General features: G+C 44.7%; 1 protein-coding gene across 4 annotated transcripts in view; it reads left to right on the forward strand.

Annotated features, from left to right (window-relative positions):
- The window catches only part of LOC135391603 (E3 ubiquitin-protein ligase RBBP6-like), a 60,495-nt gene that overhangs the window by 36,572 nt on the left and 11,581 nt on the right, over nt 1-12,342 (forward strand). For 3 of the 4 annotated variants that reach the window (XM_064621905.1, XM_064621908.1, XM_064621906.1), the window contains exons 8-13: nt 3,877-3,995; nt 4,059-4,228; nt 5,296-5,638; nt 8,718-8,934; nt 11,529-11,583; nt 12,252-12,327. In XM_064621905.1, coding sequence (XP_064477975.1) covers nt 3,877-3,995; nt 4,059-4,228; nt 5,296-5,638; nt 8,718-8,934; nt 11,529-11,583; nt 12,252-12,327 — 980 coding nt within the window. The remainder of the gene's footprint in view (nt 1-3,876; nt 3,996-4,058; nt 4,229-5,295; nt 5,639-8,717; nt 8,935-11,528; nt 11,584-12,251; nt 12,328-12,342) is intronic. The other variant, XM_064621909.1, reaches the window with a different exon arrangement.

Genomic DNA, 12,342 nt, shown 5'->3' on the forward strand with positions numbered 1-12,342 from the left:
AGTATAACCTTTTGCCTGTCTGGGAGCTTCTCCACAGCGGCCAGCTTTCCATGAGACGTGTGTTTTGTCGTACACACTGTCTTCTGTTGAGCAATCTTCCGCTGAAGGCTCCGAACTTTCTTCAAGGCAGCCCACAGTTTTGTGTTCAACCTGTTAACTTCCGCCTTGGTGCACATCTCCGCCTCGGTCTGGCACGACTGATCTGAAATTAGTAAACAAACAGTGCTGTCGTCTGCAGTCCTTATGAGGCTGGTACAAAAACTAGTTATAAATTTCACACCAGGCACGGGGTATGGCAGACTCAGCTGGTTTTTGTCATTTTCCATTTATCAGTGAATGCTTATATTCCTACCTTGCGTGGACATGCCACGTGAGGAATTCGTTCCAGCGGAGATGACGCTTGAATCACCTGCAGATAAGGTAACTGTCAAGTATGCCAGTGTCACGGGTTGAGAAATCTTAGTTGAGCACCATATAATCAGAATGACGAACACGTACCTGCGCCCACTGGTGCCGATGCGTTGTCTTGAAGCTGAAAGCTTTCAAGCTCAGGTCTACCTGGCTCTGGACTTGCTTCAATCGGCTGTGACGACTGCCCCCGCTTTCTTTTGACGGGAGCATTAGTTGTGCCGCGTTGCTTGACGGAGCGGCTCTGAGTGCTCAGGTAGGACGGGCAACCGTCGAATACGCGTGGCACTGCACCTTCACGAAGCTTTGGCTTGTCGCGTTTGTGCTGCACTTTTTCGCCGTTGATGGTGAACTCGTCGTGCCACACAATATCAGTCGGATCGAAGTGCTTCTCGCACACACGTGTGTGCGGCGAGTCGAACGAGAATCGCTCAGTTTCGGTCCGAGGAATGGCACGTTTCCACTTATCCCGCTGACTTCCATCCGACGGGAACGTAAACATAGACACTTTTTCTCCCCCGGGATACCCCGAACGGCACATCGTGACACAACATGTTTGTGGCATACTGCTAGCACATGGATAACCTCGCAGCGTCAACACATGCGTATGTTGTGGAATGAGAAGACGCGCGCGTTTACTCCCGCATTCCGAGGCTGCTGCCACCGCGCGGGCGCTTCGGTCCCTAGGCGAACCTCTCCCATAGAGTGACGGAGAAGCTGCGTGACCAGTAAGCTATTAAGGGACCGTGGTAACGGTAATGGTAATGGTAATGGAAACAGAAACTGTATATTACCGAAATTGGAGATGTTAATGATAACGGAAACGGACACCACGGTCCTCCATTACCAGAAACGGAAACGAAAATTATCGTCCGGTATTGAATTCGGGTAATGGCTATTCCTGTCGTGCGATGACATTTGAATTACTTTTCATTTTATTTTTGTATTTTGATAGCTTCATTCCCTGTAATGCTCTAAATACTACACGAGAGCATGGAAACGAGGCGAAATATTGCGAGGGGGCATCCCTCGCTTACCACGTCCCACATGACATCACCACATGTCTATACTGCACAATAGCACGAGGATGACAGCCTACAATTTTTAGTTATGTATTTTATACATTTTTTCATTTCACTGAGGCTATAGCAGTTATTATTTACTACTGAGAGCGGCCGCTTATGAATGCGACATTGGACGAAGGTTACGCCAGTCTTGAGTTGCTGTACTCAGAGTGACTGAAGACTGGAGACATGTTCCTACATTTTTTTTTAATCTTGCAAGATGTGCACATCCCAACGACGTAAAATTACTTCTGTAGTGTGTAAACGTGACACCGAAGCAGCACTTGGGTAAAACAGGGTGCTGACAGAGCAGGACTGGCTTTCCTCCAGCAGCTCTGTAACAGCGATCCACTACCGGAAACAGTAACGGAAACGTAACGGAAACGAAAATACAGCACTAACAAAAATGGGAACGGTAACGAAAATATGTCCGTTACCCTTCCCTGATCTCAGGCCTTGTAGTCCTAATTTCTACTCCTCCTGAAATTCTTCTTTTTTTTTTTTTTTTAATCCTTTCATGCTTCTTTATCTCTTTCCTAACCGCCCCAAAATGGCCATTTTTTGGGTGGTGTGACAAATATATTTAATAAACATCAGTCCAAGTATCACAAGTTCAAAATATACAAAAAGTGGCAAATTTTGTCAGAAATAATATCTGCAAGTATTAACTCTCTGGATCAAGAAGTTCATGGGTTGGGGAAGATAACGTCAACACCCATGTTGTTCATGTAACTGAGCGGCAGAGTTCATTGAAGGAGTAAAACAGAAATGAACATCATAATTTCTGCAGAAAACATTAGTTTCATGCTCAACAACAACTTTGTTGCGAGATGGTGAGTGGGGAGTTTCATCGCCAAGGGTGATCCTCTACCCCATTGCTGGTGGTGATGCGGGGAATGAAATAATGATCCCCTTCACAATAAGGATCGAAGCCCTATGGTATCCAGAAAGGTGAAGAGAGCTTTGAGGGCAGAGCGTTGGTGGGTACATGCTCAGGGGTTGGTGGGTACAGGTACATGCTCAACTTTCCTGTCCTTGTACCACATTTTGCTGTGTCACTGCTTTTCTATTCCTCCCAGTTAGCTTTCAGACAGGAAGAGCCGCAATAGTGCAAGTTATACATATCCATGTATTCAGGACAAAGATCTGGTTGCCTAACACCTTCAGAGTCATTATTTGCGAATAATAAACCGAATCAAGCCCAAATATGCTTCAAATACGTGTGTATTGCGTATTTGCGAAAGAGGTCTGCCGCGGGAACGTGTCGCCGTGACCAAGATAAGATCTCCACACTGCCCCCTTGGCGCCGAGCCAGCTTCATAAATCACCACCATGAGGAAAAGCTAAAAGTGAAAACGAAACTCATTCTGTAGCGTTTATAGTATCCACCAAATGTCACCACTTGTCCATATCTGCTTTAGAGGCCGAGTATTGCTGCTCGTAAGCTGTCGATCACCGGTGATCGATGCTCGGTGTGATGGCTGTGTTTCATGTGCTCTAAAACAAGCAATGACAAGATGTAATGTGCAAAGTGCATTCAAGAATCGTTACACTCTTCTACTTAGACGAATGTCGGCACAGCTCCCCCTGAAGTCGACCCAGGACGTATACTAACCCCCGTCCCCACTCCTTCCTGCTGTCCTCTCTCAATCTGTCCACGTCTTACACTGCTCATCGCCACAGTTGCTTCGCGGCGCTAACACGGGAAAAAAACAAAAAACAGTTCTTTGATCTTTTGAAGAAACGTCTCTTGTGCAGAATGCATTCATGGACTGCATGCACCATCTCGGTTGAACAGCCACAAACTTCCTTACTAAACAATGAAAGGAATTGTGATGTATGGTCATAGTCCCTGCCTACCATTATGCAGGCAGTCAGTTTGTGCACGCTACAGTAAGTTATGTACTGTCTGCACTTGAAGCTTTCAACATACCTAGTAGATATGATATCAAGGCGAGAACCCTACCTGGAATCAGCTCAGTTTAGTTGGTCATGAGTCCTAGACCGAACGTGTCATGCACGAAAGACCGAAACCATGCGTTGCTTGGATTTCGAGGGCCTACATTAAAGTCTCCCGCTGACCAGCATAGGGATGGTATCCACACTCGTGAGCAACCTGAGCACTAATAAGAAAGGTAGAAAAATGGTAATGGTAAAAAAGTGTTTACATGCACAGAAGCCAACAACGCCGTTAAAGCCCTATGGTGATAGCTCCACAGTGACACGTTTGGCATGTAAACTAAAGGTCACTTGTTCTGTCCTCACTCAGAGCTGGAACCTTTAGAGAGAGAAGTGTTGCATTATACCTCGTGAGCATTCCGCAATAGTTCCATTAAGGATGCATTCTTCACTAAAAGTTGTGGTAATTATGTTAGCCATATCTGAACATAATGTGCATTCGCAGGCGGATGTGAAGCGGAGCACCGGCATCCCCAGGAGTTTCATGGTGACTGTGGATGGACCCGACCACAAGGGTGCCTTGCTTACTAGTACAGGAGAGTTTGCTGTACCACTGATCGACCAGTGAGTGGATAATATAATAGCTCCCTGTTCTATGCTGTAGTATTCCCACTTGTGTCATTGCAGCGAGGCATATAAAGAAGTCAAAAAAGAGAAGCCACCTTTTGTGAAAGAACCCACACCAGAACCGGTCCAGGAGCCACAACTTCCAGAGGAACTGCTCTGTATGATCTGCAAAGACCTCTTGCAAGATGCTGTCTTGATTCCGTGCTGCGGAAATAGCTTCTGTGATGAGTGTGAGTGCCATCAAGATAAATTCTGTCTTGTTCAGTCAGTGTAGACACTGCAGCCTCACTGAGGTATGTGTTCAGGCCACGGAACACTATATTGAAGATTAAGTACATTAAACAACGCAGGTCTTGCTCTCTTCCCTATTCTGTTATTTCCTGTTACTTACATATCTGCTTTGCACAGTGCTGGACAAAAGTTTACGGAACACGCTCCGGCGCATTCCTAACAGCGCTATTGTAACAGCTAACAGCGAATTGTACCTTACGGACTTGCAAACAGGTGTCTGGGTTACCTAGGCACATGTCTGTAAGTCCGTACGGTCCCATTCGCTGTTAGCGTGTCACTGTGAGGAAAGAATGCGCTGGAGCGTGTTCCGTAAACTTCTGTCTAGCACTGTACCCAATATTATACTGGAAACATATTTTTATTCGCGATGTATTAATAAACCTCTACCAGAGAAACGTCATGATGACATTGGTAGACACACCGAAACCAAAACAGATCGGAAGGGGAGAGCTGGGTTCCACGAGTGGGCAATTGTTCGCTGCCTCCTATTGAAAGAAAAGTAGGACCGAAGGTCGCGTCCTTTTCAGAGACCATCGTAATCCCCTCAAGGCCGTGGCTTTCGGGCGCGACTTTGTTCGCCACTAGCTTTGACCGTAGTTCAACTCTACCAAACTCGTGGCGCTGTCGGACATTATGATGTCATTTGTTTACAAACAGGTAGAGGTATTTTCGCGAATTTCGCGACCGCTAAAAAATTGCGAAAAATTGTACTTGCGAACACAGCTTGACATTGATCCCGCGGAAGGAAACAGACCTGGAATCGCGAAATTAAATACTCGCGAATAACTTCCCAAATACGATTTGCGAAAATTCATACGTCGCGAATAAAAATAATTTTGCAGTATCTGTTTCCAGCAAGTTTTAGTGTATTTGCTTTTGTAAGGAGTCGCTGTTGAATTTGTGCTTGGTTCAGAGCTGAGATCCAGTTCTCACACCACCACAGTGGTACGGTTCCACAAAATTACTCGATCAGTGGTGTGACATTTCGAGGTCTGTCTCATTGCAGGTGTGCGACAGGCATTGCTGGACTCCGAGCAGCACGAGTGCCCAGTGTGCCACGAGTGTGACATCTCACCCAACAACTTGATCCCCAACCGCTTCCTCCGCACAGCCGTCAACAACTTTCGCAATGAGACTGGGTACACACGAGCCAAGCGTACCATGCCTCCGCCTGTCCCTCCCGTTGTTCCTGAACCCGCACCCGAAGCGCCCATTGAACCAGAACCCACAACTGAAGTCATTGCCACCATTGAGAGCTCTCTGCCGCAAGAGGATCAAGTGGTTGCCAGTCCTTCCATGTCTGCAGCCAGTCCAGTCATCAAAGAAGAAGCTACAGATCTTCCAGATGAGTGAGTAATTTTATAGTTGTGGGGGGGAGGGGGCTGTGCAAATACAGTCGCCGATTGATAATTCAGACTCCACAAATTCGGACTTAACAATTTTTAAGACAAAACTGTTGGCACCATGAAATGTCCCATTTTAGATGAGTTGAATTTTCAGTCTCGGTGCCCATACTCTTTCAACGCCATTTTCTTTTAAGGAGCAGTCTAGAGGCACACAAGTTTGTTTCTGTTTTTGGTCAGTATGGAATGTTAGGCGGCCGAAAACAGATTTCCCACAATTAGTGCAACCGTAGCGAAATTGGGACACCTGCAATAGCTCCCCGAACCTCCCGTGCGCGAAACACCCTCCTTCGCTCCTCATTGGACCTGGGATCACATGATCGAGGTGAGCAACATCGCGCAGGCCGGATCGTCTGCTACCGCTTCCGAGACGCCATGCGTTCTCCGGCTACGTGATGTCCGAAACGGAGGGTTTGAAGGCTGTCCACGACACAACCATGATTTTTTGGGACCGCAGACACCACGGGAAGAACGAGTGGTGCAGCCCGAAATTAACTGCGCTTATACAGCGAAAACCCCGTGCTTCTCGACAGTGTGCAGCCTGTCCGACCGTTTTCACCGCGCAGTTGGTTCAGTGGCTAACAGGTGGCGCCACAATACCGCCGCCATCGCTTGCTTTCTGCTACTGTGAATTCTGAGATTGCACAGAAGCCACGGATATATTACTCTTGTGATCCTAATCTTATTTTCTTAGGCTGCATATATGCTTTGTTTCTTTTAGAAAACGTGATATAAATCATATAAAGAATAGAAAGGAACAAGAAACAGCTCGTAATGTTCATAGCAGACAGTTTTTCCTACGAACGAATGAGGGGCTCTCTACCACCAACGTCACAGTAGAGTGGGTGTGGTCTGCAGTTGGAGCTCTCAGGCCTGTCACCGCGGCAGCGATTTTCCAAATTAATTGGACCGCGGTGAAACAACTTTGGACAGAAATATTTTGTGAGAATACTTTTCACATGCTTTACAAGGCGACAGCAGTTTTGGGCCATGTTAGATACCACTTTAATGCTCCTTTAAGAGTCATATAAGCATATATATATATATATATATATATATATATATATAGAAGTTCAAAAAAAGACTCGGAAACAGATTTTAGGGAAGTTAAAAACACTAGTTTATTACATGGGGAGACGTTAAAAAGTAAAATGGGCAAAATCTGTTTCCGCGTCTTTTTTTGAACTTCTGTATATATATATATATATATATATATATATATATATGCTTATATATATATATAAGCATATATATATAAGCATATTTTATATATATATATATATATATATATATATGCTTATATGACTCTTTGATAATCCTTTTACCTCACCCTATATATATATATATATAAAGAGGGGGGAAAAGCCATTAAAAAAGTAAGTAAATGATGCTAGACGTGTTTGAAATTCAAACTTACAGATTAAAATGGCTTCTATGGTTGCACGTAGAGAAACAGATACTCATTGAACGATGCGACAGCACCAGAGGACACGTGTTTCGCCGTGTTTGCGGCTCGTCGGCCCTGGGTAGCTGGGTATATACGTGATTCCTCCCGTCAGGGTCAGCTAACTTACCACTGAAAGCCCAGTGCAAAGCCAGTGAAGTATATTAGGGAAAAAGTAGCAAGAGCTCTTTGGCTGCATGTATAGCTATGTTTGTAAGTCAAACGTCGCCGTGCCAGTACTGGACAGCTGTTTCGGCCTTCTTGGGCCTCATCAGCAGTACGCAGGCAAGCAAAGTTTGAGCGGATGGTGGTGTCTACTTCGCTGGCTTTGCACTGGGCTTTCAGTGGTGAGTTAACTCACCCTGACGGGAGGAATCACGTGTTACGTGACCTTCTGACGCCATCCGCTCAAACGTTGCCTGCCTGCGTACTGCTGATGAGGCCCAAGAAGGCCGAAACAGCTGTCCATAACCGGCATGGCGACGTTTGACTTACAATCATATGCTATACATGCAGCCAAAGAGCTCCGGCTATTTTTTTCCCTAATATGCTTCATATACATATCAATTCATATATATATATATACTTTCCATATATATATATATATGAATGTATCTGTGTCATTGAAACAAGTAAATTTCAGAAAGATGATTAAGGTGGGGGTCATGGTAGGTTTGGTACAACTAAAAGGGGTCAAGTACTGTGTAAGTGGTTAATTTCGCACGAGGCATCTTTCGGGCTTTCCACCTTGAACTAACAAAAGGACAACCACCCTGGACAATAACCCATTTCATCACTCTTAAGCCCTTCTAACTCAGAGTCCTGAAGTCAGGTGCGGAACTGAAAGTGCAGTTTAAGGGCATAATAAACCGCGTACATAAGATGTATCAGTGTCCTGGGCCTTATGTCTTTCTCGTATTTTTCTGTCATTGCTTCGTATATTTCGCGGGACTTTAAATTTGCGAAAAAAAAGGGGCGTTCGTGAAAATTACTACTTATACATAGGGCCTGACTTTTTAGGGTTAAACCCGTATCCGCCCGATATTTACCCCCCGAACGAAATCTGTAAAATTCGGGTTTAACCCGAATCTACCCGAAAACAACCGGGTCGCGTGGCACACTCATAAGTGTGCATTAAAATAAAGTTTGATAACATTGCTAAACATTAGTTCCATGTCAAGACAAATTTTTATTGAACAAAAAAAAATCACCCGAATTCCTGACGACAGAATATGCCGTAACGGGATTTAACCCGAATACACCCGAATTTTCACATGAAAAATATCACCCGATATTTACCCCCCGAATTTGGCCAAAAATAAAACCCGAAAAAGTCAGGCCCTACTTATACAGTACTGGAAAAGTTTGAGAAACACTGGCATACAGTATACATTCAGCACCAGCTGTTTCCCGCAGCTAGTTAAAATTCTGTGATTTGTGAGTCTTCACGTGGCATTCAACCGACACCTCAGGGACTCTAGTCCCATTTGAGCAAAGGCTTCACCGCTACAATAGAAGATTATAATTTGCTGCGTAGTGCTGCTAAGTGTTTTTTTTTTTTTTCTTCTTCTTCCATTGCAGCAGTCACCTGGAAAATCCTCCTGGCACACCCTTGGCAGATGAGCCCCCCTTGGAAGAAGGCAGCCTTCATGGCGGTGATGAGGTGCATAGTCTGTGTGATGATGGGGCCCCTCCCACTTCTCCACCTTCCCAGCACACCCCAACTTGCTCCTCGGAGACCCACAGCGTGCGCACTATCTCCACTATTACCACTCGGGTACCCAACTACGCCATGCCGGTACGAAAGCACCCCTTCTGCATGCTGCTTTGCACCCTTTGGGGAAACTTTGGTGCAACTGGTGCTCCGCAGCCTTACTACGGCGAGGAAATCCAGCACCTGCGTCAAACATGATGCTCTATGCACTTTTGAAAACTTTTCCAAATTTTAGGTTTTACGCCTTTTTGAAGGGACGATGAAGAGATCTCAAAAGCCTGTGCAAGCATATGTAATGCATTCCTAGCCACTAATCCATTCACCGTGTGGAGTATAAACCCAACATTGGTGAGAATAACGGAGATATTAACTAAAAACCACGGCCAAAAAAGAGGCGACTGCTTAGACGCCACTGGCGCCGGCACGACGAAGAAACTGGCTGTGACGTGAAAAGCAGGCGACCTTGGCCACTGACAGGCTAGCTTGGTGCAACCTTTGAGTGAGCAAAGGACGTAAGTGACGTCAGTCCGCTTGCAGGGGGTAGGTCGGGGGACCGCTCGACACTGTTTTTTTGCGCGTGAACTAGGCCACATTAAATGCAGTATGGCAAAAATAGGATATATTTCAGATAATAGGCCTCCTTGCGAGCCGTTCTCCTCTAAAAACTCGCATTTTTGGGGAATCTCTTCATTGACCCTTTAAAATTTACGCCACCACGGGCACCTAAGATTCAGGTGAAAAGTGTGAAGTGTGAATGCATATGGCCGTAGTGGTCTTGATCATGTACACTGATAAAAAGTGTCACTATTGATTTGATTTGATTTGATTTGACTATTTTACGGTACAAAAGTCTACAGGTCATTGTCCTATAACTTTCTGACATTTGAGTTGTTTACCAAATAAAGCCACCATAGTCGATACTAATGTGTCGATAATGTAGCAATCATTTGACATTTTTCAAAGTTGAGCATATGACTGTGGTCATCCATGTGGGAGCAGGGTATTATCGTAGCACTGAAAAAAATGCAGATATATTAAATAGTGTATTTCTTACTTGACGCATGTATTAAACTTTTACCTTTTAGTTTTGATTTCAATGCCTGAAATATGCTGAGATAATCGCATGAATAGTGATACTACAGACAAAGTGACATGTCTCGGAATGTTGTATGAATGAAGGTCACGGGGAATGGGAATTAGTATTACAGAGCACTGACAGGTAGAAAAAAGGAGCAATTAGAAAGTTGTTGTGCTGGTAGACGTGTGTGTCGCTACCAAATTTTCCATGTGTGGGAACTGGTAACAGGAAGCTGAATTCTCACGTCTTGTGAAGTTCATTCCTGAAATCTATGCACAAGAAGTACCATATTTGCTCGATTCTAGCAAGCCCCAGAATGTAACATGCAGGCGTGCATTACTCACGAAAATCCAAATAAACTGCGCAATGCGATGCCTATTCTAAAGCACAGATTGTGTGCACACGTCTGCGGGTCGCCGAACGCAGACGACGACAACGACGACTCCTGTCTTTTTCTGCCAATCACTTTCTGCTAGGGGTGTGCGAAGCCGAATATTTTAAGTCAAATCGAATGGGGGAATAAATTCCGAATACCGAATCGAATATCGAATATTCGTGCAAAATTTACGCTATGTGACTTTCGCACTAAAAGTTGGCGCGCCAGCCACCGTTATTGCGCTCACTCGTCCCACGTGTATGAAGCACTTTTGCAACTCTCAAACACAACAATGCAACAATAAGAAAAACGTGATGGTTGCAAGGGGAAGTGATATCTACGGCAGTGCAGCTAGCCTCATTTCACCGAGCTCTTAATCTTTTCCTCTGAATTTTCATTTTCAAACATGACTGTGAGGCACATATTTTGAGTGGAAAAAGTGTATGCTAGAATTGAGCAAGTACAGTAGTTCACCAGCATGTATGTAGTATAGGGCCCTGTGTTTTCGGGTTTTATGTTTTTTGAAAATCTGGGGGTAAAAATAGGGTTTTACTTCAGGAGCTGTAAAACAGTGTAAAATCGGGTGGAAAAACAGATTTTCAGGTCAAAAATAGAAAGAGTGCTTCTCGCACGTTAGATTAATACAAGATATGAAACAGCCATGCTGAATGTGCAGCGGTAAGCATGCGGCAGTGCCCATATTGGTGGCTGTACTGGCACATTGCCAAGTTAGTTTACGTTTTTTTTTTACCTCAAGTGACAATGGTGCAAATCGGGGTAAAAACGGGCTTTACCGGGCTTTACCCTAAAACACAGGGCCCCATGTATGTACATTCTAAGTCACTGTCTACAGCAGGGTTCTGATGAGGGGACGTTGCGATCAACAACATCTTGCAACATGTGGAGCATCAACTTTATCAAGTTTTGGCTTAGAAAAACACAAGATACCAAGTGTCTTTGTGATGGCTTACCTGTTGTGAAACATGTAGATGTCAGATGTGTTTTAGCGGAACCTTATGTATGCCAGAACAGGAGTATAAAGTGTCTTATTATTGCGTGTGATTCTAATAACACACTTGTACACACAGAGTAGGCTGTGCCAGAGTGGGTAGTGCAGTCTGTAAATGATTTGAGGGAGCACATCGCCTTCGACCCATAATTCTGATTGATACATACGGTTTGAAGCATTATGCTTGGGAATTGGACCTTTTGTTTTTCTCACAGATGCAGGGCAGACCAGGACGAGAGCAAGCGACTGATCTGCGTTCTGCACCCAGGGGTGAGTGATAATACCCGTCATGACTTCATTTTGTGCATCCTTTGCACGCTTTGTACAGTTTTTGATAGCTTTGCCATTCCTTGAATGATGATGAAAAGTTTACACCCAATCACACACATGCATATAGTTTCTTTTTTTGGGGGGGGGGAGGGGGGGGGGGTGAACCCAACTCCTATCGATTATTCCCCCAAATCAATTTCAGACCAGTTGGGCTAAACCCAGTTTCTCCTCGAATTCCAATCACGTATCATGTTGTGTCACTTATTACATCCACTACTTAGTAGCAGTCTATATTTGTGTCACGTAAATGTTAGTTGGGTGCAACAATAAACTATACGAAGCACATTTGATGTTTCAGCATGTGGTGCTTGTGACTCTTTTCACGAATGCACGTTTGACCAACATATGTGCCTTAAAACTGTGAGCCACTTGCAGGACAGAAAAAGAAAAACTGAAATAAAGAAAAAAGAAAAACACCCAAATGTATCAATAGCACCTGATCTCATACCCCCCTCCCTCTGATACCTGATTCCCCCCTAAAGTAAGCACTTCTTCGATAAATCTGCGTGCTTTGTTGCATGTCGTTGAAGTCACTAAAAAGAGTCAACTTTTGACAATGGTTACCATCTCGGCAGTAGCTACAGGTGTACAAATATTCTGGTGTGCAGGCCCACCAGCTCCTCGATCTAGTCGGCACGAATATGGTCACCATCGATCTCGACATGATTATGGTCCAGGGGGAAGGTAAGTAGCGTGTCT

This window comes from Ornithodoros turicata, chromosome 4 (genome assembly GCF_037126465.1).
Source record: "Ornithodoros turicata isolate Travis chromosome 4, ASM3712646v1, whole genome shotgun sequence".
Lineage (NCBI taxonomy): Eukaryota > Metazoa > Arthropoda > Arachnida > Ixodida > Argasidae > Ornithodoros > Ornithodoros turicata.